This window comes from Pseudozyma hubeiensis (assembly GCF_000403515.1).
Source record: "Pseudozyma hubeiensis SY62 DNA, scaffold: PHS47, whole genome shotgun sequence".
NCBI lineage: Eukaryota > Fungi > Basidiomycota > Ustilaginomycetes > Ustilaginales > Ustilaginaceae > Pseudozyma > Pseudozyma hubeiensis.
In genome coordinates this window covers 53,527-79,700 of record NW_012133829.1, presented here as the reverse complement: position 1 = coordinate 79,700, position 26,174 = coordinate 53,527, and the positions used below count along the sequence as shown (strand labels likewise).

At 56.3% G+C, this 26,174-nt stretch overlaps 8 protein-coding genes across 8 annotated transcripts; 3 read left to right on the top strand and 5 right to left on the bottom strand.

The window, feature by feature from the left end:
• Window positions 1-348: 348 nt before the first annotated feature.
• Window positions 349-3,336, top strand: PHSY_005021 (hypothetical protein; the record flags this gene model as incomplete). Its single annotated transcript, XM_012335632.1, has 1 exon — window positions 349-3,336. The coding sequence occupies one exon, from the start codon at window positions 349-351 to the stop codon at window positions 3,334-3,336; it is 2,988 nt and encodes a 995-aa protein (XP_012191022.1).
• Window positions 3,337-3,625: 289 nt separating this feature from the next.
• On the bottom strand, window positions 3,626-3,922 carry PHSY_005020 (potential glutaredoxin; the record flags this gene model as incomplete). The annotated part of the gene is made up of 1 exon (XM_012335631.1): window positions 3,626-3,922. One exon carries the CDS (start codon window positions 3,920-3,922, stop codon window positions 3,626-3,628), a length of 297 nt encoding a protein of 98 aa, XP_012191021.1.
• A 916-nt stretch (window positions 3,923-4,838) lies between these two features.
• On the bottom strand, window positions 4,839-11,578 carry PHSY_005019 (fasciclin domain protein 3; the record flags this gene model as incomplete). Its single annotated transcript, XM_012335630.1, has 3 exons — window positions 4,839-6,621; window positions 8,835-8,900; window positions 10,017-11,578. The coding sequence occupies 3 exons, from the start codon at window positions 11,576-11,578 to the stop codon at window positions 4,839-4,841; spliced, it is 3,411 nt and encodes a 1,136-aa protein (XP_012191020.1).
• A 702-nt stretch (window positions 11,579-12,280) lies between these two features.
• PHSY_005018 (carboxylesterase) lies at window positions 12,281-14,569 on the bottom strand (the record flags this gene model as incomplete). The annotated part of the gene is made up of 1 exon (XM_012335629.1): window positions 12,281-14,569. One exon carries the CDS (start codon window positions 14,567-14,569, stop codon window positions 12,281-12,283), a length of 2,289 nt encoding a protein of 762 aa, XP_012191019.1.
• Window positions 14,570-14,990: 421 nt separating this feature from the next.
• On the top strand, window positions 14,991-17,669 carry PHSY_005017 (hypothetical protein; the record flags this gene model as incomplete). Its single annotated transcript, XM_012335628.1, has 1 exon — window positions 14,991-17,669. One exon carries the CDS (start codon window positions 14,991-14,993, stop codon window positions 17,667-17,669), a length of 2,679 nt encoding a protein of 892 aa, XP_012191018.1.
• A 164-nt stretch (window positions 17,670-17,833) lies between these two features.
• Window positions 17,834-19,528, bottom strand: PHSY_005016 (ectomycorrhiza regulated esterase; the record flags this gene model as incomplete). The annotated part of the gene is made up of 1 exon (XM_012335627.1): window positions 17,834-19,528. One exon carries the CDS (start codon window positions 19,526-19,528, stop codon window positions 17,834-17,836), a length of 1,695 nt encoding a protein of 564 aa, XP_012191017.1.
• Window positions 19,529-21,170: 1,642 nt separating this feature from the next.
• On the top strand, window positions 21,171-21,563 carry PHSY_005015 (hypothetical protein; the record flags this gene model as incomplete). The annotated part of the gene is made up of 1 exon (XM_012335626.1): window positions 21,171-21,563. The coding sequence occupies one exon, from the start codon at window positions 21,171-21,173 to the stop codon at window positions 21,561-21,563; it is 393 nt and encodes a 130-aa protein (XP_012191016.1).
• Window positions 21,564-21,802: 239 nt separating this feature from the next.
• Window positions 21,803-26,109, bottom strand: PHSY_005014 (hypothetical protein; the record flags this gene model as incomplete). The annotated part of the gene is made up of 2 exons (XM_012335625.1): window positions 21,803-25,250; window positions 26,015-26,109. The coding sequence occupies 2 exons, from the start codon at window positions 26,107-26,109 to the stop codon at window positions 21,803-21,805; spliced, it is 3,543 nt and encodes a 1,180-aa protein (XP_012191015.1).
• Between the last annotated feature and the right edge of the window lie 65 nt (window positions 26,110-26,174).

The window sequence follows — 26,174 nt, the reverse complement described above, 5'->3', positions numbered from 1 at the left end:
CCACAAGACGTCACTGCGCTGCGACGGTCGATAAATTATTCTGATATCATGTTCGATTATCTGTTGTTCTTCCTGATTTGCCAATTTTTCCCCTCTTCGGCATTCGGGAATTTTTATAGATGTGAACCAGCTTTGCCTTCTTCTTCACGAGCCAACCCCATCCCGATTGCCGTTCGACGACGAGATCATCTGCAACCTCTTATATACCCAAGCAAGCGGCAACTACTCGCGAGCTCTCAGCACGTATTCGTCTCAAGGTACCGCCGCCCCCGCTCTCTGTGACTCGCTCCCCTGCATCCAACTGTCGACCAGCTTCAGATTTGGCCACGCGTGCCACACTCGCCCATCATGGACGACTACGACGAGTTCGGCAACTACATCGGCCCTCTTTCAGATTCAGATCTCGGATCAGAAGATGAGCAGTCACAAGAATACCATCAAGCGCCGCCACCCCTCGAAGAGCCTACTCCCCTCGAAGGGTACGACGATGACCAGGACGACGAAGAGCGTCTCGCCAATATGGAGCTTGACGAGGATGGCAACATCGCGCCGCAACACGCGTTGATACGCGTAGACGAGTCGGTGTCGAATGCTGTGGTTTTGCACGAGGACAAGCAGTATTACCCCTCTGCCGCTGAGGTGTACGGCGAAGATGTCGAGACCATGGTGCAGGAGGAAGACGCACAAGCGCTCTCGGTACCTATCGTAGAACCCGTCAAGATTCGTCGTTTCGCCGTGCAAGAACAAGGCTTGCCGGAGACTCGCTTCGACAGAAGCTTCTTGACCAGCCTCATGGGATTCCCGGACATGGTGCGAAATGTAGCGGTGGTGGGCCATCTGCATCACGGAAAGACGAGTTTGCTGGATACGCTCGTGTACGAAACGCACAAGACAGAAGTAGACATGGACACGCATCTGCGCTATACAGACTCGCATTTGCTGGAACGAGACAGAGGCATTTCGATCAAGAGCGCGCCGCTCTCGCTGGTGCTGGAAGGAACGAAACGCAAATCATACCTTTTGAACCTCATCGACACACCAGGGCACACCAACTTCCAAGACGAAGTCGCAGCGGCGTGCCGTCTCGCGGACGGAGTCGTACTCGTCGTCGACGTGGTCGAGGGCGTCATGTGCAACACCGTCCAGATCATCCGTCATTGCATCCGTCAACAGCTTCCCATCGTCCTGATCCTCAACAAGCTCGATCGTCTTGTCCTCGAACTGCGGCTCCCACCCAACGAAGCGTACTACAAGATTCGACACGCCATCCAAGAAGTCAACAACTGCATTGCTTCCTTCGATTCCAACCCCGCGCTTCAGCTCGGACCTGAACGCGGCAACGTAGCTTTCGCATCGACGCAGATGGGTTACTGCTTCACGCTGCGCAGCTTTGCCAAGTTGTACGCGGAAACGTATGGCGCCGGCGTCGATGTCGACGCTTTCGCTCAACGATTGTGGGGCAACATCTACTACAATGCGGAGTCTCGCAACTTTTCGCGGAAGGCGCCGGACGCAGAAAGCAAGAGGTCCTTCGTGCACTTTATCTTGGAACCCTTGTACAAGATCTACTCGGCGGTGCTGTCGTCGGATACAGATTCGCTCAAGAAGACATTGGCAGGGATGGGCATCCGACTCAAGCCGGCGGTGTTCAAGGTGGATGTGCGACCACTGCTCAGGATTGTGCTCAACGAATTCTTTGGTCCGTCGCAAGGGTTGGTCGATTTGGTCGTGGACAACATCCCCTCGCCAAGGGAGGCTGCTGCCCAAAGACTAGAACAGTGCTACACAGGCCCACGAGAGGGTGCCATCTACCAAGCTATGGCAGCATGCGACGCGGATGCACCGCTCGTGGTGCAAGTCACCAAGCTGTACCAGACCATCGATGCGCAAGAATTCCGTGCATTTGGACGAGTCATGTCCGGCACTGCACGACCAGGGATGAAAGTCAAAGTTCTCGGCGAAGGCTTCTCGCAAGACGACGAAGAAGATATGGTCCTCGCCACGATTCAAGACGTCAGCATCAACGAGACACGCTACGTCGTGCCCACCGACGGCATCTCCGCCGGCAACTGGGTCCTCCTATCCGGAGTCGACGCATCACTTACCAAAACCGGCACCATCGTCGACGCCTCCCTGCCCACCGAAGACCTCTCCATCTTTGCTCCGATCGAACACATGACGCAATCGATCCTCAAAGTATCGGTCGAACCTCTGAACCCATCCGAACTGCCAAAGATGCTCGAGGGACTTCGTCGCATCAACAAGAGCTACCCGCTCGCGGTGACGAAGGTGGAGGAGTCGGGCGAGCACGTCATCGCGGGCACTGGCGAGCTGTACCTCGACTGCGTGCTGCACGATCTGCGCGTTCTGTTTTCCGAGATAGAGATTCGGGTCTCCGATCCCGTGGTACGGTTCTGCGAGACGGTGGTGGAGACGTCTGCGGTGAAGTGCTACGCGTCTACGCCGAACAAGAAGAACAAGCTGACGATCATCTGCGAGCCGTTGGAGAAGGGGATTGCGGAGGACATCGAGTCCGGGCTGTTGGATATCAAGATGCCGCCGAAGCAGTTGGGCAAGGTGCTGCAGGAGAAGTACGGATGGGATCTGTTGGCGAGTCGAAGCGTGTGGGCTTTCGGACCGGATGAACGCGGAGCCAACGTCTTGGTCGACGACACGCTTCCGTCCGAAGTCGACAAGAAACTTCTCTATGCGGTCAAGGAGAGCATCACGCAAGGCTTCCAGTGGGGTTGTCGAGAGGGACCGCTAGCGGACGAGCCTATGCGCAACATCAAGTTCCGCATCCTCGATGCCACTCTCGCCCCGGAACCGATTCACCGCGGTGGAGGTCAGATCATCCCCACCGCACGCCGAGCCTGCTACGCCGCCCTCCTCCTCGCGACCCCCCGAGTGATGGAACCCATCTACGAAGTCGAAGTTCAAACCCCTGCCTCTGGCATCGCAGCCGTCTACACGCTGCTCGCCAAACGACGCGGACACGTGGTCAAAGACACTCCGAAACCCGGTTCCACGCTGTACACCGTCCAAGCGTACATCCCCGTGATCGACGCGAATGGGTTCGAGACGGATCTGAGGATAGCGACGCAGGGTCAGGCGTTTGCGATGATGTTCTTCAGCCATTGGAGCATAGTACCTGGCAATCCGACGGATGCTGCGGTCAAGTTGAGACCGTTGGAGCCGGCTCCGATGCTGGGGCTGGCGAAGGACTTTGTGGTCAAGACGAGGAGGAGGAAGGGTCTGCCGGAGGGGGTGGCGGTGGCGAGTTATCTGGATGCAGAGATGACGGTGGCGTTGGCTCAGGCGGGAATCGAGATGTAGCCGGCAGACAGGTGTCGTTGAATGCAAACTTCATGTTGTTGCAATCTGCTTTCTGGACGGTTTGAGACGGAGAATGTGAGTCTGACCAACCGTCTGTGATGAGTCAAGAGCGGGGCAAAGGTTGACCCTGCAGCCAAGAGGCGTCGTTCGGAACATCTCACTTCAGCCGTCACACAACCACAGACCAAAACTGCTCTGCTCGCAGTCAAATGAACCGCAAAGTGGCACCGTTTTTATCTGCGTAACGATACTGCATGGCTCCATTCTCCATCGTGACCATCACCTACGTCTACTTCTGACCTTGTTCCTTCAACGGCAACAACAAGCCGTTCTTCTCCAACAACTCCTCCAGCTCTCCACTCTGATGCATGTTGATGACGATATCGCAACCGCCGACAAACTCGCCATCGACATACACCTGCGGAATGGTGGGCCAGTCCGAGTACTCCTTGATGCCTTCCCTCAGCTCCTGGTCTTCGAGGCAGTTGAAAGTTTTGAGCAGGTCGGGTTTCACGCCTTGAACTTGCATGACTTGGATGACGGCACGGGAGAACCCGCACATGGGCATATCTGGCGTACCCTTCATAAAGACCACGAGCGGGTTTGATTTTACGGCCGAGTCGATCTTGGAACGTGCTTCAGTGGTAAGCAGACGAGCGAGAGCGACGTTGGTGGTTCGAAGGTGGGAGAGCGATGGGTAGGTAGAAAGAAGCGTGCTTCGTGCAGGTGTGGTTCGCTGTAACGGCAGTTCAAGGACAATGTCAGTGAGAATCGAGAATTACGGACCGAAGCAGGGGATCAAACTTACAAGCAACCCAAAGCTCTGTCTGAAGAACGTCGACATCTTTGCTATCGAATGCTTAATCTCTTCTCAAGTAGATCTGTTTCGTGATGGAAGTAAGACTAGAAGAAATAAAGCGTTGTCTCTGTTCTCTTCGAAATGACTCTGTGTGGAGGCGTTGCCTTCAACTACGGAAAAATGCGCATCATAGCCAGAACACGATTTCTACCGACTTCCTTCCCCGATGACTAATGACCATTCTGAACGGTCTAACATTCACCTCAAATTTGCCTGTTATGCGCTTGACACCATCTGCACCGCTCACTAACTACTCACACCAAACCTCCGATCACTTTCGTCACCAACACAATCTCGCCAACCCCGCTCATCAATCAAGCAAAGAAAGAGAAGACGGCTCGAACCTGAAACTGACATTTATTTTTTTTGGGTTTTTTCGGGTAGGCAAAGAACGAGACAGGACGGACTCGGAGCATATAAAGAAGAATCTCGGAAGCATAGATACGGGAGCACAACGGAGGATACGTTCTGGTTCTGGTTCTGGTTCTGGTCAACAGAAAGGGGCAACGACGAGTGATCGAAACACCAAACGGTGAGGCAAAGGAAACCTTTTGGGTGGACGAGGCGAAATACTGATACAAGAACAAGACAAGAAGGGTATAAAACGAGGAAGATCAACACGAAGGCCGTCACTGTCAAGATTCTATGACAGTAGCGCTCGTGCATCGTCCCTCTCCTTCTCGGCAAGCTCGCATCGTCGCTTCCACGACTCGACCTCGCCGGAGAGCGCTTCGATCTTCTCGTGGAGCAGACGAAGCTCCTCCGCCTTTCGGTGACGAGATCGACGGGCGGCCAGCGTGTTCGAGAGACGCTTAGCCACACGAGGGTCCTTCTCGCGTCGGATGGCGGCCTCCTCCTCGGCAAACTCGTCCACTTCGGCGGCGGGAGCAGTGTCTCGTCGCGAGGTAGCGGAGACCGCGTAGTAGGTTCGCTTCTGGATAGGAGCGTCCAGAGGCAGGAGGTCGATCGAGTCCACGCGTCGCTTGGTGCCTCGAGGGTCGGTGGTAGCCGCCTTGGTGGAAGACGACGACGACGACATCGACGAGCTCCTTCGCTCCAGAGCAGGTCGGCTCGACTCCGAGCTCGGGGGAGCAGGGGCGAGTGCCGGAGCCGATGCCGTTGAGGCAGGGGCAGGGGCTAGGGGAGCGGCCATCGAGGTGAAGGCCAGCGGGGAGGCAGTGAGGGCCGGGGTCGAAGAGGCCATCGACGTGGTAGTGTTGGTGACGGCGACACTGGCGGTGCTCGACGAGTTGGAGAGCGCAGCACTGCTCAGGGCACGAAGCAAGGTCATGGCGGGGTCCTCGGCAGAGGCGCCGGTGCCTGCGGCAGGCTTGTTGAGCTTGCTGAACGCCATCTCAATGGGAAGCCTGACAGGCTTAGTCTCGGGGAAGAGGGTGAAGTCGGAGCCCATCTCGGGGGCGCCGAAGTCACCGACGGTGGAGGCGCCAAAGTCGTGGTGAGCGAGCTCGAGAGGGCTCACGTTGGACGAGGCGTAGCCATCCTGAGGGGGGAACAGGGGTGCACCGGCAATGCCGGGCACTCCGAGGTCGTCCTCGTAGCTGTCGAGGGGCAGCAGCGGGCTAGGGCCGCACGAGTCGATCTCGAAAGACATCGAGTCAGTGAGCGCAGGCGACGGGTCGGTCCACTCTGGTGAAGAGAGGAAGTCGTCGGCGGCCTGGGCCTGGAATCCGTGTCCGATCCACGAAGGGTCATCAGCAGACATGGGGTTGAGACCGAAGGCAGCGGCGTTGAAACCGGTGCCGTCGGTCTTGACAGAGTCCATGGGACGCGCCTCGAAGGGCAGCGTCGGGACCGAGCTATCAGCAGAAGCAGGCATCGTGGCGTTGAGCTGGGCGATGAGCTGTTGATAGTATCGGATCTGTTCTAACCGTTGGGTCTGCGCCTTTGTCACGTGGGAGGTGGTGATGGCGGCGGCAGAATTGGCAACGGGGGTAGAAGGCAGAGTGTGACGACGTCCAGCGGCAGCAGCAGCTAAGGCAGAAGCGACAGCAGCAGGGGTGATGCTAGGCACTCGAGCAAAGGTATGCTGTTGGGCAGGCGTGGTGGAGTGAACCGTGCTAGAGGGAGGAGTAGCGACGGCGTGTGAATGGGACGAAGGACGGATGGCGGCCAAGGTAGTCTGAAGTTGCTTCAGCAAGTTCGCTTGCGCAGACGTGGACGAAGGGTTCGAGATGGCGGCTTCAAGGTGAGCTCGCAGAGAGATGGGCTTGACGGCAGCAGCAGCAGAAGGAGTGCTGTGATTTGTGGTGGTGTTGTTGAAATTCAAAAGAGGAATGCTTGTAGCAGAGGCACTATCGTTGGTCGGGTGGTGGACACCTGTCAAAAAGGGTGTTTTGACACTGTTCGAGGGACTGTTGGACGGCTGGCTGTTTGCTTGCTTGTTGTTGGCCGAGGCGAGGCTTGCACTGGAGAGTGGGGGAAACCATGATGGCGAGTTAGAGGACAGCTTGGTGGGAGCTGTCAGATTGACGTTGGTGTTGTTGGTCGAAGAAGACAACGTAGAAATCAACCCGGTAGGGAGATTCGGTAACAATGTGTAAGTGGTGATAAGGGGGAGAGGCTGTAACGGTGAGGTTAGGGAGTCTGTCCTTTCTTCGTTTTGGAACGAGGAAAGATCGCGCGCGTCTAGACGGGGAGACCGTTTAGAAGAACATGGTGGGCCAGCTACGTGGTCGGAGGAGAGATAGCAGCTGTAGGAAATAGTGAGATCGCCTTTGGCGATAGATTGGGCAGAGTCAGAAGGCTACGGATGATCCGTAAGAGCAATTTGATGTTGGAGAGGGGGGGGGGTGAACAATTGGGATGGTGTTGGTTGGTTGGTATCTAGAAGATGGGGAAGAGGAAGTTCCTCGCGATGGAAACAGGGTTGCCGTTATATGGGATGAGGCACCAGAAGGCAGCAGCAAGCAGCGTCGATGGGGTCAAAGGCGAGGCTTGAAAAAGCGGCACTCCGTCAGTGTGCGAACCAAGAAAAAAATCTCACGGGACCACACTGACTTTCTGCCGGATTGTCAACAAGGGATCGACGTGGTAAAAAGACAGGCGAGGTGCCTCCAGAATCCAGGGTGATACGATCAGAAGCGATCAATTTTGGCGAGGAACGGGAGCAAGCGAGGCAACGCGTGATGCGGCACGACGACACTGATACGGCGCCCACGACCTCGGTCGAACTTGAATGAGACTTGCATCGCCGCCATGTTCCCACATCAGCACCGTTTTCTGCTTTCATCCTCCTTCCTCCGTTGTGCATACACTCCGCTCTGCTCTGAAACCCACATGTGAGAGGCTTGCGCACCGCATCGTGGTGTGCCAGAACGGGAAAAAGGTTTTCGCTGGAGTCAGATGAGTTGCTTGGTCTTGACCTACTCACATTCACACCCTCATCAATGTCGTAGTGTGCTATGGGGATTCTCCTGCATCTACAGTACCAGGCTCAATGTGTCCAGCGGCTTTGTCGAAAGACGTGCATGCCAATCGAGGGGTGGAAGCGAGGCGCACCGAAGAGGAGAAGCGACGGCGACATGCTCCGGTGAAAAACGCGGCAAAAGGAAATGTGCGTCGATTTGATTGAAAGTCCTGTCTGCGATTTAAAGGTCCCTCGAAGCCGTTGAACAGGTTCTGGTCATTTCGCTAATCCTTCTTTGTGCAAGCAATGACATTTGCTTTGAGGGTACGAAGCCGCCACCAGACTTTCGAGGTAGGCACGCAGGCAAGACATTCGATTCGAGGTGAGAGGAGCCAGTCGGGGAAGCTTGATCGAAGGTACGATAGGGAAGCCCAACCGGCGGACACGATACCAAGGAAGGTACACGTTGCCGTCTCGATGGACTCGGACCTCGTTGCTCCTTTTGCCGACATGTAGTGGGTGCCGACAATCAGCACAGCCCATGATACGCTGCCAGGCGTACCAACATTCATGCTACAGCACTTTGACGCGCACCCCCACGAAGTGGTTGAAGCGCACGTCCTACCCTGGCTCGGGCGACGACACGACTACGATGTAGGCGTGCCGCTAAGCAAGGGAGGCTCCAAGAGAGGAGGCCATCTTGCCTTCTGAATTTCCGTGGAGAGCAAAATCAAATAGGGAAAAAGTCAACAATTGCTCGTGCCAGGTTGTGTGAAACGGGACGACGTACCTGAGTTAAATGAAGAACTTGAGTCTCGAGAGAGAGCGGAGGGGAGCAAGAGGAAGAGGAGAGCTCGGACAAGCAGGTTTTGGCGTGCATACATCCCCAGTGCATACACCCTACTTGCCCGAGGAGAGAAAAGAAAAGGGTCAAGCGGCAATGCCAGAACAGGGTGCCTTGATATGTAGCGCTTTTCTTCCAACGGAGTGCCGGACATAGCGAGGCACCTTGCTCGCCTATTTTCACAAGAACGATCGATGTACCCTGTACAGTGCAGCCGAGCCGGTGTCAAGACCGGTCCGTGGAGAAGAAGAGGCAGCGCCGAGCCGACGCGATAAATTGGCTCTCGTCGCGTTTGGCGTCACCTTAGGGCGTTCAAGGTCGAGTCATCCCAGCGTGATTCCTGCACAGTGGAGCATGCATGCATTCGACCCCATCGCCCTTTCTCGCTCTTCACTAATTCTGCAATGCCGTTCCGCTTTGAGCCTCACCGATCTTGCCATGGCAAGAGGCCATCTTCCACCTCATATTGGCTCATCAGCTGCTCGAAAGGGATCCTTGCAATGAAGAGAGTCTGATGTTGTGGGAGTAAAGAGTTTGCTGTTGTTGTGCGTGTTTGCTCGTGATGAGTTTATAGTTAAATTGTTTGAGTCTCTCGTGCCTGAGAATTTCCCACCAGCATTGGCGAGCTGCGAGGCGGCATATACGCGAGCACTGGGAAAAGGGGATCAAGAGATGACTCGACCGCCTCGGACGATTGCTATCAAAATCGCTCGTCTCGGATCTAGGGATACCTGTCAGCCCCGCCGTGAGGATCCGCTCCCATCGGCAAGGAGGCCGACAACGCACAATGGTTTTCCGACATCGAGAAGGCTCCTTGATACTGCGTGCGGAAGTGTCGAATGCAGACCACAAGGCAGCCCGAATTGGGGTGGAATGCGACCAATGTTCGTTCGTTCGGGCGTGCTGTTATCTTTCCGTCTTCTGCGATTCGCCCATTGGCCGCCTGCACATCTGCATCTCCTCGAACAATCAGCGAACGACACGTGATCTGCGGAGCCACTTTTTCCTGTCGCACGATCTCGTCCACCTTCAAGCCACTTGGAAAAGGCTACATTGTGTGCCCACATCGACGGACGAACTGCACGTAAGAGACGCGAATTTTTTCCTTCCAGTCGTGGACCAGGAAAAGGCCGTCTAAAGGGCCGAAATCTCGCTGGCTGTGAATCCGTCGACCAATGAACGCTCTCGACTGCTCTCGTCTGCTCACTGTCTGATTGGACCCCCCGCTCTGATCCTTATGCCTGGTGTATGGCGTGACCTGACCCTTCCACCCCCGCCCTCAGCTTGTCTGCCGCCTGCGATTCATTCGTCGTGCCCCTTTCGGCCGGATTCAAGTCGTACATCGGATCGCAGACGTCGCCTTTTGACAGCTGTCAGAGGATCGCGGCCGTAGTCATGTCATGAGCTCTGGTAGCTACTGAAGAACACGCAGAACACTCGGAATTGACCACACACTCGCGGCTGTTCGGCCCACAATTGAGACATACGGGTTCGAATAACATTGATGATGAAGGGCAGAAAAGGCTCGAGGAAGCGATCACGAGACGGCTGCGACCCTTTCAATGGCAATCATGATCGTGTAGATGTATTCGACTTCCTTCGCTACTTACCATTTGCCAGCCTGGGCCTCGGCAATCAAATCGACGCTTCCAAATCCTGCTTGCTCGGCGGCTGCGGCGACTTCGGCCCAAACACCTTTGTGAGGGTGGCCCTTAGGCATAAAAAACTTGTCGACGTAGTGGAACACTCCGTTCGAGGCAGGAATATCCTGCAGGATGACCGACACGTTCTGTGCCACGATCCTAGTCTGAAGCGGGCCCTTGTTACCAGGAAGTAGGTAGTAACGGTAAACGTCGACGTCGACCGTCTCGAACTCGCCCTTGGTGCCGTTGATCTTGGGCAGCACCGAGTCGAACGTGTAGGAGGTCTTATTGGCGTGTCCGACCGTAGTGTGGACGGCTTCGGGGGCCGCCTTGCCCCGGTGCGAGACGTGGTGGACAAAGTCGGCGTAGACGATGTCCGAGGGCAACGAGTGGAGCATGAAGATCTTCTGCAGCAATTCGGTACCCCAGGGCGAGAAGAGGTACGCGCGGAAGATGAAGGGCAGGCGCGACCAAGCCAGGTTGGTGGGCACAAAGATGGTTTCAGCTGGCACGCCGTCAAAGTGCTTGGTGTCGTTGGACTCGTGGTGCCACGCGTCGATCAGACCAGCGGCTTTGCCGTGGCCGTGGTGGTGGTGCGAGTGTCCAGGGCGGTAGGTGAGGTACTTCGCGACATGAGCTTTCTGCAGAGCCGAGGTGGTGGTGGAGGAGGTGGTCTGACCGTAGAACAAGCTCTGCAGGACGTCGGGGGGTAGGACCAGGGGATACTTGATGCCGTGGATGAGACCATTCTTGGTACGGATGTCTGGCTTGACAACGCGAGAGTAGAAATTTAGGTAGACGGCGGGGAGAGGCAGGAGGCTCTTGCCCGTCCTCACCCTCCAGTCGGTGCCGGCGTTGTTAGGGTGAGACTTGCCGGTGTTGAGCCAAGTGGCGACACTCGAGTTGTCGGCGATGGCCTTGGCGTCGAGCACCGTATCCGAGCGAACCAGATGGTACAGGGCGGTAGCGTCGATGAGGTGACGAATGAGCTCGCGACGATGCTTCTTGTCCTTGTCGTCATCGTGTTGAGTGGCGGCGACGCTGAAGTCACGCTCGTAGTCGGCGATCTGCTTCTGGATGTTGTCCCATTGCTGGATCGAGGCAGGGCCGAACGAGGTGTCCTGGAAGGCTTCTTTGTCGTCGTGACCACCATCGCGATGGTGGTGCCAATTGAGAGGTGCAAAGAGGGTAAGGTCTTGCTTCTTCTTGAGGATGTCCTTGGTGGCATCGGAAGAGTAGTTGAGGATGTGAGCGAGCTGCGAAAACTCATCCGAGTCGTTGATGACGTCCCAGATGGTCTTGCCTTCGTCCTCAAAGGTGGCAACGGGCTGCGAGAGGTGCGAGAGGAAGCCGTTGAATGCGGAGGAGAGCTTGGCGGAGAGGCCAAAGGTCAAAGCCTCGAGGCCAGAGGGAGCTGCCGAGGGGTAGATGAGCTGGTGAGTGTCGAGAGCGGGCGCTGCGAGGGCGCCTGTTGCACAAACGGAGGCGACGAGCGCCGTCGAAACGAATGAGGGAGTTGTAAACCTCATTGTCGATGATTGATGATGTTGATGGAGAGGAACACACAAAGGAAGCGAAACACAACCTCACCATATATAGTGCAAGCGGACCATCTAGAGCGCGCGTAATACGACAGCCCTGTTTGGTGCGGGTTGCTGTGTGGGCACATTGACAGGCTGAGACAAGCAGAGCTTTGTCGGAATAGCTTGAGCGTACACTCTAGGTCTTAGAAAGTGAGCAGCGGCACGAGCGCTTGGGGCAGCTTTTACGATCGTCAGAACTGACGCCGATTTGTAATCCACACGTGGTGGACACCCTTGGCTGGGCTTACATAGCCGCGCACTTCTTTTCCTCTATCCCCTTCCTTTTAGTATGCCTGCAACCGTCCCAGTCACATCACTTGGCTGTCGACCCCGCCATGATCTCTACGGAGAACATTGAAGGTGCTCCGGATACCGTCGGACATCGCAGCACGTCGGGCGCCTCAGCTGGCGGTCTTGCGATGACGAGTGTGGGGAAGGAGCCCACCAAAAAATCGCGTGCGAATCCTCCACTTCATGCGGTCAGCCGCCATCGCGCGCCGAAAACTCCATGCAGTCGTGCAAGTCCGCGGCTTTGCCAATTTCTTCGAATCCTTGTGAGATCTCTTCATTTTTCTAGACACAAAAAAGACAGAGGGTGAGGATGGAGCGAGGAGGGAACTAGGCGTAGCCATGATTACGGCGTCACGATCATGACCAAGGCAGGAAGCGCGGAGGCGTCGAGAGGAAGCCGTAGTAATTTTGCATGGCTCGGCAGACCCGAAGCTGACCAGACTGGCCCCTCTCATCGTGACGAGGCGAGGCGGTGCCCGTGATGGGCTCGTGCATCCAAAAGCGCACTCGATCGTCCAAGCTTGCGACGACGTGGTCACCGGCTCGCTGCTGTGCAAAGGCGTGCTGCGAGAGGATCGTCTGCCAGATGCGGATCGGATCTTCCGAATCGGTCGCTTTGGCCCTTGCTGGCGCTTGCGGCTCCTCACCGATCGCCAACAGATGGATCTGGTCGACACCGCTCTGTTCCTTCCCAGCTTGCTGCGCATTCGAGCCTAGGCAGGTCCACGTCGATCCATCAGGGAGCTCCAATTGTTGGCTCGAAGCCTCAGCTTCTGATGGAAATTTAGCCACCGCGGTCCATGTTCGCATCATGTACAAGCTGAGGTGCTTTTCCTTTTCCGTCATCCCATTCAGCCTCGAACGACCCGAAGCAGAGGGCAGCGGTGCCGCGTCCTGGCCGTCATCGTCGTGCGGATCCACTCCATATTCGGACATATCGGACACGTAGGCATGACCGTCCAGGTCAGGTCGTCCAGTCAGGCCAAAGACAAACGGTATATCGAGCGTGTGGAATGCTGCCCACTCTTCCGTCATTTCCGGTACCGTCGTAAGCGCCTCCAGCATGTCCCACGAGGGACGGTGCGCCAAAAGGTAACCGTAGACGTTCACGCTGTCATCTCGACCCATCGAGTCATTTTTGGGACTACTCTGAGCTGCCATGTAGTCCAGAATTGGAGCCGTGAACTGCGCATCTCCCGTGTAGGTGGCGCACGTGTAGAATGCCCGCTGATCCAGCAGCGCCTTTTCGCGTCCGTTCCGCTTGCTGGACACCGATTCGCGGACGTCGAAGCCGTACAGCCTACCGAGATCGGTTGACAAACCGGGATCGAAAAGATCCTGATGAGCTACCAGCGACTGCCCAGTCGCAATCAGAAAGTTGAACATGGTCCCTTCATCTGCACACATACCCACGATGACGCCGCTGCGGCCGTTGCGCAACTTGCTCCTAGGTGGCAGAGGCTCCAACGCCCTCGCGACGAAATCGCGGTCCACAAAGACCCCGTCCCACACAGGTCCCCACTGATCCGTCACGCCGCAGCCCTCGTCCCCAGCATCTTCACGTGCTCGCGGAAGACAACCCATGTCCTGCAGCGTCGGCGTGTACTCGGACCTGGGCCGCTTGCCTACCAAAGGTCGCAGACATGATGCGATCTCATCGGCACTGACACGGGTCCGCAGATACTCGAGCTGCGCGGCCTCATCGCCCTCGAGATGGTATGGGCAAAGCGAGCGTACCAGTTTGTTGAACGCTCCTTGCGCTGCTTGCGTTGTGCGCGGCAAAAGTGTAGCCACGACGCCGCTCTCGAGAATCGCTTTGTGGAAGAGACCTTCAGGAGTGAGCGGGGACAGCAGCAGATAGTGAATTGCAATGCTTCCTGCGCTCTCGCCGAATGCAGTGACCTTGTTTGGGTTGCCGCCAAATGCAGAGATGAATCTTTGCACCCAAAGAAGCCCGCTGACGAGGTCCCATAAGCCCCAGTTGCCAGCGCCGACCTCGATTGTCGGCCCGCTCGCTGGCTTCCGCTCGAGCGACTCCAACGACACGAGCGGCCAATCACCCGCCGTCTCTTTCGCCATCGATCGTGCTCCGAGAAAGCCCATAGCACCAACCCGATATGTCAGCGAGACGATGATGCAGCCGCTTTCGTGTGCCAGCCTCGCACCGTCGTGTAGCGGTCTGGAGCAATTGCCTACGGTGAAGGCACCACCATAGATCCACACCATCACCGGTCTCTTTGCATGGTCATCGGTCTCGCTTTCTGGCACCCAGACGTTCAGGTAGAGGCAATCTTCGCTACGCTGTATCGTTGTCTTGGCGTTCTTGCGTCCGCGGTACATTCCTTCCATCGCAGCAAAATCTTGATGTGGATCCGCCTGCCATTTTGAAGCTCTCGTCGTCGACCAGCTCGGCAGCGGACCTTGAGGGACTTGCCAGCGGCGCAACCCTGTCGGGGCTTGTGCAAAGGGTATGCCAAGGTAGGCGAGAACGCTGCCAGCACGAGTGTTATCAACAAAAGGTGCCAGTCGGACGCGCCGCGGTCGAATGCGGCCCTGGTGTGGAATCAGCACATCGTACTTGGAGTCCGATCCGCGGCGTGAGTAGCTCTGCGGCGCGCCTGCATGAGACGTCGCCGACATCGTCATGATCCTATATCGTCGCTAGATCCACAGCGGTGCGCTGTCCTCGACTGTGAACGCGGGAATCAGAAATCGCAAGCTGCTTTATATCGATCATCGCCTAAGAAGATCCACCCACCTGAAGTACGACCCGGCTTCGGCTTTTTTGAGCCCGAATCTGCACCGCGCTTGGCCTTCTCGTGTCCAGGGTCCAAGGCTGCACTAATTTTGTGTCCCGCATTTTTTGTGTCACTTCGAGTGCTGACAAGACGCGGAGCAACAACAACACTCATCAACACTCCATCCGCCCGACCCGCCCGCTCGCTGATTCATCCCGCAACTTTCAGCAGGAGCACTTCATCCAATCCCTCCCTTGGACCTCAACCACCGCTTGCTCCTCGTCGAGATCGTACAGCTACATCTAACGAAGCCTGGAAAGTATGACCTAATGGGAATCCCAGGGCTCTGGGCCGAGCTGGCTCCCGCAGCCCAGACGACAACGCTGCCTTCGTACTGCCTCACAACCTTCGTCGAGAACCGCACCGAGCTTCGAGCCCTGCGACTGGGAATCGATGCATCGCTATGGCTCTTCCACGCTCATCAGAGTTCCGGAGGCGCCAATCCGTACCTCAGGCTATTGTTTTATCGCCTTGCAAAACTGCTCAGCTTGCCCGTCCTACCTCTTTTCGTGTTCGACGGACCCAGCAGACCCACCTGGAAGCGAGGAAAGCAAGTCAAGGGTAGACAGCGTGCCATCGAGCAGCCGTTCACACAGCTCATAGAAGCTTTCGGTTACCAGTGGCATCGTGCTCCAGGCGAAGCCGAGGCCGAGCTCGCCTTCCTCAACGAAGCAGGATTCGTTGATGCCGTGCTGACAGACGATTCCGATGCACTACTCTTTGGTTCCCAGACACTGATCCGCAACTGGGGTAAGAATCTTTCGGGGACGAAAGCGCTCGGCAGGACCACGTCTACTAGCAGCGATGTCTTTGACGAATCTGGACCCTCGAACCTGGGCACAGGTGCTGCATCGGCGACGTCGAGGCTGCAACTGTCAGGATCGGATCGCGACCATCTCATCACGCTTTACAAAGCAAGCGATCTCAGTGACGTGTCAAGGCTGGGTCTCGATCGTGACGGTCTCATCTTGATTGGCCTCATGTCCGGCGGCGACTACGACACCACCGGCTTACTGCAGTGCGGAGTCAAAATCGCACTGGCACTCGCCCGCGGCGGATTCGGTGCCACCTTGATCCAGGCTTTCAAGGCCTCTTACACAGATCAAGCGTCGACTTCCGAGACCTGCGAGAGTTTCGAGACATTTCTCATGACCTGGTTGGAGGAGGTACGCGAGGAGCTGCGCACCAACCAACGCGGGTATCTTCCATCGCGTAGACCAAAGCTCGCATCGACCATCGAACAGAGCTTTCTGTCAACACCGGAATCTCGCAGAATACTCGCTTACTACGTGTACCCGTTGACGTCTCAGAGCAAGGACAAGGACATCGTCGACCTCATCAGAAGTAAAACGAAAGAGCCTGACCTCACAAGGCTCGCGAGGCTGTCGCAGATCTACTTCAATTGGTCAAAGGAGGCCATCCTGTCAAAATTCCGCACGATCCTAGGACCGGGGGTGGTCGCACGAAGACTGCGGCAGGAAGTGCTCGAGGTCACCGACGGCGATGGAAAAGGACCTTGGGCTGCTCTTGTGGAGAGTCCTGCTAGCAAGGCTGTCCGTCAGCATGCGCTTGGCCTCGACAAGGGTACAGCGTCAGCCTCGATCACGACGCAGAGCACAGGCTCGAGTGCTGCAACGCAAAAGAAGCAGCGGCCTCTACACGAAAGTCCAAACGCCACTCGCATCACTGACTTTTTCGCCAAAGCTGCAATCGACAAGAGCGCTCGGATGCCGACACCATCGGCGCGGCCCGACAATCGTTCCGCACCGTCTCATGCCACCTCCGTTGCTATCCTTGCTATGAAGATGCAACGCAGACATGCGGCCCTCGTGCCCTTTCTGGACTATCGCGTCCTTGTGGCGATGGAAGAATTCGCTCAACTGGCCGAGGCAGGGATCGATGCTACTTTGGACGCGGACCTCGCAGCTAGGCGGGCACAAAACGACGACTCCGACTCGGAAGTTTTCGCGGATGCAGAGGAAGAGCCGGCCACAACTTTGAGGTCCGGAACAGTGAGCAAGAGGCCTGACCCGGCGTCGCCGCTGTTGATGTGGATCCCCGAGCCCTTCCTGGAGTTGAGTGCGAGTGGAGCTGCGCCGCTCAAGGCCTATCTCAAAGAGGTCGAGAAGAAAGCTGATGCGGTACGGGCGAAGGAAGCGAGAAAAACTGTTGCGACGAACGCGAAGGGAAGACAAAATCAGACGACATTGACATCGTTTGTCAAGCCCGTTGCGAAGCCTTCGCTGGCATGCCAGCAGATCAAGACCGTGCACAAAGCCGTACCAAGCGCAACAAAGTCAAGCTTGACGCGGCCAACGACGGAGAGCGTGCCCGTCCCACCTCGAACACCGAGACAGCTCAGAGTACCTAGTGGAATGCAACGAGGGCTGAGACGGACCGAGTCTGTCCCTGTTCCCGTCGTCACCGCCGGCGCAGCCAGTGCGTCCTTTGCAGCACCAGCCCTAGCACCGCGTCGAGGGTTTGAGAGATACACATCGCTACCCAACGTCGATCCCGCGATCCTGCCCTCATCTGACGTAGCCGCCGACGAAGATTGGGATTCGAGCATCGAGTTCCTCGGAGCCTTCGTCTCGGACCGCACCGCTTGCGCTGGAGAAAGACACAGTCGTCCCACGACCCCTTCGTGCAACACGGATGATCAACAGGAAAATCGACCAAGCAAGTCGCCACGAAAGCACCGTACAGCTGAACCCCGCTCGCTTTTCAACGAAAACGGCACAGAGCTGCGTTCTGGTCAATGTGCTCTTGCCGAACCCTCATATGGCGATGACGATGAGGCACTCCGAGGAGGGAGCGAACGCGAAGCGCAAAAGACAGGCGTGAGCTCGTTCGGCGCAGATTTGGCTAAGATGGCGCAGAGACAAGCAGCGAAACCGAGGATCTCGAGTATCACCATCAGCGACGGCTCCTCTGACGAAGGCCTTTGAACGGCGACACAGCCGGATCAGTCGAAATGTATGCGGTGACGATGAATTGAATGCAGAAATGAAAGGCAATGCGAAAAGTAAGCGAAGATGATAAGATTCCGATCCTGCGTAAGTGACGATGAAGTTGGGGAAAGACAAGAGAGGAGAAGGCCAAGAGACGAGGTTTACAAGCGTGATTTCGCCCTTGGAGGTGAGACCGAGATGCGCGCCGAGACACCTCTGTTGTCGTCTGCTGAGACTGTAGGAGCTGCTTTTGAGGGCAGGTCTCTTGAGATGTGGACGGGCGCCGACCTGTCCGTAGACGGTGAAGCGACCTTGGAAGTTGCAGCATTGAGCCGTGCTTGAGAAAAAGTGGCCGCGCGTGTCTGCGGCACCGGGGTAACTTCTTCCGTGTCTTCCATCGCCGGGTCGAGCGCAGAGAGGCTTCTTGTCGTATTTGCCGCATCCTCCTCTGCCTCCTTAACTTGCTCCAGTTCGGTCTTTTGCTTCGGCGGTTCCTCACCCTGCTGCTGCTGTTGACTCTGGCCACCGACGCTGGCAGCAAGGTACCTCTGATACGGCGACACACCCTCAGCCGCCTTCGTTCCGCTATTGTCCAGCCATGGCGACGCCTGAGCGGCTGCATCCTTTGCTCTTCTCTCTGCGAGATTGTTGTCCCATACTTGGCTGCCCACCACCCTGCCTTGACCGTAATGGTTCGGATCGAACCTGGCCAATCCCAACGACTCCTTGTCCCTAATGGCTGCAGCGCTCAGCCCCATCTTCGTCAGTTCCGATCGTTCCGCTAACCACTCGACGATCGCCTCGACCACCTGCGGGTAGAAACCTCTGAACAAATGATCTGCATGGTCGATCAATTTGATCGAGCAGCTGCCCGGTCTCCTGTGAACACCGCTTAGGATGTTGCCATAACTTGTAACGTCAGACGCTGGGACGGATTTGTCCGCTGTGCCGTGTATCAAGAGTACGTCGGTATGATATGGGAAAGCGAGAGCGATCTCTCGCGTTGGCCATGCAGCAAACTGTTCCACCTGTTCTGGGTATACGTGCAACTCCTTTTGTTGTCCGGCGACGCGTGCTTGCCAACGGAAGAACCCTTCTTTTGCGAAAGCTGATAGGTAGACTGGATCTCGTTCGTGTATGTTGGCCATGTTGAATCGAGCGCTCAGTCCCACGAAGAAGGGTACGCGAAGCGAAGGTGGGAGGGCATCCGGACAGTGTTTTGCGAACCAAGCAAAACCGTCCAATCCGCCTCGACTGTGTCCGATGATGATTTCAACCGTGTACTCCAGCTTCGTCCGCAAGTAATTCACCACCGCGACGAGATCTTCCACATCGTCAGCCAGGTTTCCCATCGACCAAGTTCCCGGAGTTTCTCCATTGGCGCGGAAATCGAATCGGAAGGAGTCGACGGGAAGTGCACGTGCAAGTTGCTTGTGGTAGATCTGATCCTTATGCGCCAAGAGTCCGTGAAGAATGATAGCAATCTTGAGACCTCGTGTGTCTCGCTTATCGATAGGATAGATGGGGTAGCCTCGACGTTTGAACGCCTGGTCCTTGTGTCGCAGTCTTTGCATTGTGGCGGGATCATCTTCAATGATGCGAGAGGAATATCGGTTGTGATTGCTTTGCAAGAGATTGGACGCGGTGGGATCGTTCGAAATGTCTGATCGGCTGTCGTAATGTGATCGATCAAGAGGTTCGATGGATGCAGTGGTCGAACGCGAGGTGTACATGGGATGTGGTTCGTGTTCCTGTGGATTGTGAGGTGGCAGAGCGATCTGAGCCAAGATTCCGACAATGCCGATGGTCTCGCCCGTGGCGGTGGTCATGGGAATGTGAAGCTTGGTTTCTCTCATCGTGGAAGGAGCTTTCGGAGCCGGTGGAAGGTTAGGACTAGATCAATGGAAAATGCGGCTGAGTCGATGAGGCGGACCTCGCGCAAGCGGAACCACCGAATGACGCTTGTCTCCGCCTGACGATGGTCGGCTCTGCCGAATGAGGCGTCGGCAGCAGCTGCAGTGCGTTGAGCGGACGTGTGAGATATGCCTCTAGCCGACGAGATGGTCGGCTCGCCTTCGGTGTGGCGCAGTGAAAGTACGCTAATGTGATTCGGGATGTAGTCGATTATGCAGACTCGCGACTTCCCTGCAGCCTTCAATTCGTTGGACCGGACGAGCGATGGCAGCAGGAGGCTGAGTGACGAAGCAGGAATGTGGCGCGATGAAGGCTGAGAGGATGATGGGTAACGTTGTTTCGGCAGCACCGACAGGTGGACGTGAAGCCAGCGTCACCGTATCCTCGAGATGGAGAAGCTGTGAGGGGTCCAGTGTGATGAATGTGGTGATGATCCCTGTCGTCCGCCGAGGATCAGACGTGATTGTAAGGAGTCCGATCCAGGATACCGGTGTACGCAATCGACGAGAAGGAGTCAGAAACGACAGGCAGAGCCGAGCTAGATTAACGATTGTGATTATTCGGGTCCTCTTTTGCGAGCAAGGTTGCCGCTTAGCCGGGTCAACTGGAGCGCCACGACCAAATTAATCAAGGCAGGGCGGCGTTCATGCCTGCCAGCAGCAACTTGGAGGGAGAAAAATCTCAGATTTGTGGGGTCCAGCGGGCTGCAACGGTCGCAGCACTGGACCCTCTCTCTAATCTCCTCCGCGCCTCAAAATTTCGTGTTCCTGGCTCTCCCACGCAGACACGGGACTGATTTCGGCACATAGCGAACTACCGTTCAACAGCGGGTCTCGATTTCACGCACCTCGCCCTCCCAAGCGCCATGAACAGACTAGCAGCCGATCGTCTCTAGCTTACAGGAAGCCCCATCGAGGCTGTTTGTGTGTATGCTCTGCTGACGGCATCGCATTCCCCCATCAATGTTGCGAGCGGTGTCGGCCTGACGTAGGTTTGGAGGAGTGCATCTCGACAACTTTCTTCACTACAACCCCCGTGCTTCCCAGGTTGATCACTTCAGCGCTCAAGCTTGGGTCCACATTGAGCGTCTATGTGCAAGCTCAGATCTCGACGGGAAGCTTTGTCATTCTTGCTCCAGCTATTATTCTTGTGCCACTCGGCCAGCGCAGACACTTGCAAGGAATGGCTCGTTGAGATTCGACAAGACAAGAACATGATCTGGGCCCGATTCATCGCCGATCTGGCACTCACCTGCCACGCCGCCTTCCGAGAAACGTGCTTGGCTGAAATTTCCCATCCTGCAGCATCTGCGAAACGAAAAATTCCTAAAAGGACCCTTTCTCACTCCCGCAACAAGTCAGTCTCGACTTTGCAGTGCACACCACCATCTTGCACTGTCTTCCCAACCGCTTCAACACATAGCTTTCGTCACTCGACTACGCTACACTTCGCTACGCATCGCAGCTTGAGGAAAAGCTCTTCCGGAACCAGGAAGACGAAGTCTCCACAAATACACGAGCGACATCGCTTCATTCGCTGCAGATCCTCTGGTTCCTCCCTCAACACTGATACGTCCTTCTCACAATGGCTAAATCGCTTCGATCGAGCTCGAAGCTCAAGGCAAGGAATCAGAAGCGTTCCAATCCAAAATCAGATTACGCTGTAGCCGAAGCTGCACGAGTCAATGCACTCTCCGCCCGTCTCGCGGCTGGTTTGAAGAAGGACAAAGTTCCCGTCGAGAACAAGGAGCAAGATGACGATACAGAAGCAAAGATGGATGTCGAAACCGTCGACTCGAAGGACCAAAGAGAGGCAGAAGGACAGGTGAAGAAGATTTCAACTTCTGGTAACAGGGACTCGAGGAGAGAGACTTATCGCAAGAGCAAAGGGTTGAAACCGTTCAAGAACTCCGGTGGTAACAGCCTGTTCGACGCTCACAAGAGTAAGAACAATGGAAAGGCAAAGAGGAGACGATAGACGAAGCATACGCTCGGTAGTCAAGAGTCAATGTCCAAAGCAAGCACCTCTTCATCGATCAGAGGCTGGCACCTCCAATTTCTCCCACTTAGCTCTCTGTACAATATACCTCTCATGCATCGTTCGTGTCAAACTCATCATTCGCTTCGCTCAAACTCGCATACACACACTTTGCTTTCTCGATCGACGATTCACAAGCGTGCCCAGACAAAAGACTAAAACCATTAACCTGAATGCCTCTAACTCCTACAAAGCACAATCCCCTGATCCACCTCACCGTCAACATCATCCACCAACTCCTCCGCTATTGATTCTTGCTTCTTGAACCTACCGATCGTGATCAGCAGCAATCCACTCGCCTTCACGCTCTCCACCAGATGCGGTACGTGATTCAACAGCGCCACATCGGCCATGATGCCCAACAGATTGTTGCTCTTAGCGAAGCGCACCGCTTCCGAAATGCTCTCCCTACGAGGATCCGTTTCGTGCCTCGTCGAAGGCAGCAATTGACCTTGCTCGAGGCTGGCTGTGCCATCGATGCCGCAAAACGACGCAAAGAAGACGGCGTAGTTGGGCTGCTTCCAGTTAAGCGCAGTGCAGACGGTGGGTGAGCGTGAAGAGAACAGAATCTTGCGGCTCTGTTCGCGATTGCTCGTGCCTGCTGCATAGACGGTATGCAGGATGGTGTCGACGAATTGGTTGACTTCCATCTTGGGCATCCCTGGATTGGAGCGCACCTCTGCCGTAGAAGGATACATGACGTCAATGTCGATTCCGACCGAGACAGGCAGGAGGGAAAGGAGCTTCTCGAGTGTGACGACCGACGTCTGAAGTGCACGCTGCCAGTCAGTCCACGAAGCTTGCGCTGCTTGTGCAGGTGTCCAGTCGAGCGAATGCCCTGTCTGTGCGGCCAGCGACAGCAGTTCATCCGCCTTGACACTTCCGACGTACACTTGCAGACCAGGCAGCGGGATGAACGGCGCAGGCCACACCACCGCTATCGCGTCCTTCGTCACCTGTACCACGACGCGCAGATATTCACCCGCAAGCGAAGATCCAGTCACCAGCGTCGGCTGTGGTGCAGCTGCAGATGCTGCTCCAGCAGAGCCAACCGACGGGGTTCCGCCCGAAGCAGCACCGCTGGAGCCCAAAGCTGCGCCCTTGTCAGCTGCCGCGGGTATTTTCCCGCCTTGACCAGCGGCTGTTGCAGAGCTCAAGGAGCTGCCGATGCCACTGACACCACTGTTGGGGGTCATCCTCGTCGGACCGACGTTCGAAGCACTTGCAACACCGGGCAACATGCTCTTCCAGTACGTCTCAACACGACCGCCGATCTCGAGCTGAACACTGTCGAACGGCTTGACAAAGTCCAACTCGAACGATACCTCTCCCACCACCTTGAGGTAGACGTCCTGAAGCGGTAGCACGAAGCGCTTTCGGTCGGTCATGCCCTCGAATGAGCTTGGCAAGGCGACGGCCTTGCCGATGACCTTTGAGCCGAAGGTGGGCATCAGCTCCCATTCAATGGAGAAGCTTTCGAGCCGGTCGACCTGGAACGAAAACACCTCACGCTCGTCGGCAAGAGGCAGCACCACGTTATGAGGGATGGCAGTGGTCGAGGCGTCGGGTCGAGAAGTCATGACGAGCTTGAGCGACGATGTCGAGAATTGTTCGGGGCGATTCGGGTCCTGGTGCTTGTACAGCTTGACCGAGTTGTTTGTGAGAGACACGGACACGAGTGCGCGCTTGTCGAGATAGTTGTGACCATAAGTGCGGAAAGGAATGATGGGCGGCGGGAGGGACAAGTCGGGAATGCCATCAATCTCGAGGTCGAGATCGTCTGCCGCATCCGAAGACGTGTTGACTTTCGCGGCTTGAGTCTTTGAGAGTCGACGCTCAGACGGTGCAGTCTTACTCTGCTGCGCCGCTTGGAGCAGCAGGAGCAAACAGGCGATCTTGCCGTTCCAAGCAGCATAGAAAGCGGCAGTACGGTCCTTCTCATCGACGATGGTGACGTTGCAGCCTGCATTGAGCAGGACCTGGAGGCAGTCGACGTGGCCGCTTTCGGCAGCAAAGAAGGTCGGGGTCCACTGTGTACCCTTTTCGGGCGCATTCGGGTCTCCGCCTGATTCGACGAGCAGGCGCACGCAGTTGGCGTGACCGGCGCGGGCAGCCAGGGCCTGCGGATACAAGCCCTCCGCGTTCGAGACGATCTTTGCGCCCTTTTGCAAGAGCAACTTGACGATGTCGGCGTGGCCGCCCGAGCTGGCAAGGCAGAGCGGGATCAGGTCAGTGGCGTCGCGGGGCTCGACGCTAGCGCCGTGGTCCAAGAGGATGCGAACGGCGTCGGTGCGGCCGTTCATGACCGCCAGAATGAGTGGAGAGAAACCATCGAGGTCGTAGGTGGCGGCCGAGATAGAGGGCAGCGAGAGCAGGTAGTGGCAGACATCGGTATGCCCTGCCATGGCAGCATAAGACAGCGCAGTACGTCCGTAGATGTCCTGCTGAGCGACATCGACACCATTCTCGATGCATGACTGAACGAGAAAGAGCTTGCCAGCCATCGAGCATTCGTGCAGGCACGTACGCGAGCTGATGTCGTCGACAAACTTGTAGTCGGCGAGATGGTGTTCGAGAGCGGCGCGCACTGCTTCGTGAGGCGCCTCAAGGAGAGCACGCCAGACAATGCGTGAGACGCTGGTGGGATCTTCATTCTGTGCTGCGATGCGGATCATCTCGGTGGCTGGCGCGACACGGCCCGCCTTGACCGCCTCTGCGAGGTTGGCTTCGAGGTCTGCAAGCGCATCGAAATCCTGGCTCTGAGCAGCGGCAAAGTCGAGGCGATTGTCGGAAGAGAGACTGGCGCCATTGGTTCCGAGCGTCTCGTTGAGAGAACGTCCGTGAGAAAGGTTCTCGAGCTCGAGCAGGTTGGCGGCAGCAATGTCGCTGAGCTCGGCGATGAATTTGAGATTGAAGCAAGGCTGCACCTCGACCTGACGAGCGAGGTAGAGCTCTTTTGTCTGCGACTTGGAGCGCTTGTCCCACTTCTTCAGGATCTTTCGGAAACCGGTGGCGTTGATCTCGATAAACTGCTGCAGCTTGCTGAGATCCTTTTCAAAGTAGCGGAAGCCTTCGTAGAGTGCGACGTAGGAAGGCGATTCCTTGGACAGCTTGGACGAGTTGCGGGATTCAAAGATGATGCGCTTCTTGTCGATGAGCGTCTGTAGGCGAGACTTGAGCTCGGCCTCCTTTTGGAGATAAAAGTTGTTGATCTTTTCCAGCTCTCGCTCCAGTTTGAAGAAGAAGGCGGCCTTGTGGATCTGAAGTTCGTCCGAGCCCTCAACGTGTGGAAGGATCTGTGGCTGAGGTGAGACGGCGGGCTGGCCGTTGGATGTTTCCTCGGGACGAACACCGGTCGCGAAGAGAGCAGCATCTGCCAACCTGCCCTTCTCGAGCGAATTGATGATCTTTTTTAGGAACTTATAATCGAGGTAGTAGGCACCCCAGCCCGAGATCTGCTGGCTGAGGATGTACTTGCCAAACTTCATGGTGAGCGACGAGAGTCGGGTGCTCGACAGGTGGTGGAAGATTCGTGTCGCACGATCCTGGAGGCGAGGTAAAAACGAGTGCAGGCGCGAAGGGTAGCGGCAGCTAAGCCGATGTAAAAAGAGCCGGATGAGCGCCGTTCTGTGGCAGATGTCAGACGGAAGAGCGAAGGAGGCGTTCGGATTCCGTGCGTGAGATGCATAGGCAGCGGTGCGCCCTTAAGAGAGGTTCATGGCTAAGCGGGGGGCGTGACTCTGATCGGAAACGGTCCGTAGAAGAAAGGCGGCTATGCCGATGAACGGTCGGAGCTACCGATAGCTATGTCCTGCCAAGTATACGACAGGTGGGCTTCGCCTGTGGAGGGTCCTTTGTGAAAACACAGGTGGTTTGCGTTGCGTTGCGATAAAGATGATGGTGTCACGTTGGATGAACGACCGAGTTGCCATGAATTGAGAATGCTACAGCCAGGAAGATCAAGGAAAGCGCATTCTGTATGCAAGCAACGCACGGGGCGCAGCCGGAAAAAGAAGCTCGCCTCTGGCTCCAGTCAGTCACCTTTCTCTCACACACTCTGTACTTTTTGTTTCTTCCTCTCATCTCGGCGCTGCTTTCCATGCGCGAATGGAAAAGTGTCTCGAGAGGCAAACCGGCAAGGGTCCACTACCGGATTCCTCTCGACCAGACCGTCCGCCATTCGCATCTGCTCGAATGTATTTTCAGCTCAACATACAGTACCTTATCTACAGAATGAGATTGCGACCATCTCATCCGGAGGGCATGTCATTTTGGGAGCATTGTTGTCTCTACTCGTCCAAGCTCGGTAGGAGTTACGTCTGGTGTCAAGAAGTCACGGGAAGAGGGATCTGATTCTACGAAGCGAGACGCAAGCCTCTATTCCGACAAACCGCTGCACGTTGCGCACGTTTTCGATCTCGCCCTCTAAACTTCGCTGATTCGCTCGCTGCGTGAACGTCGATGGGGCTTGGCTTGGTTCTCGCATTCTGTCAGGAACAATCCGCCCTAACATACAAACAAAATATCTATCGTCGGCTTTGCATTTTTTGG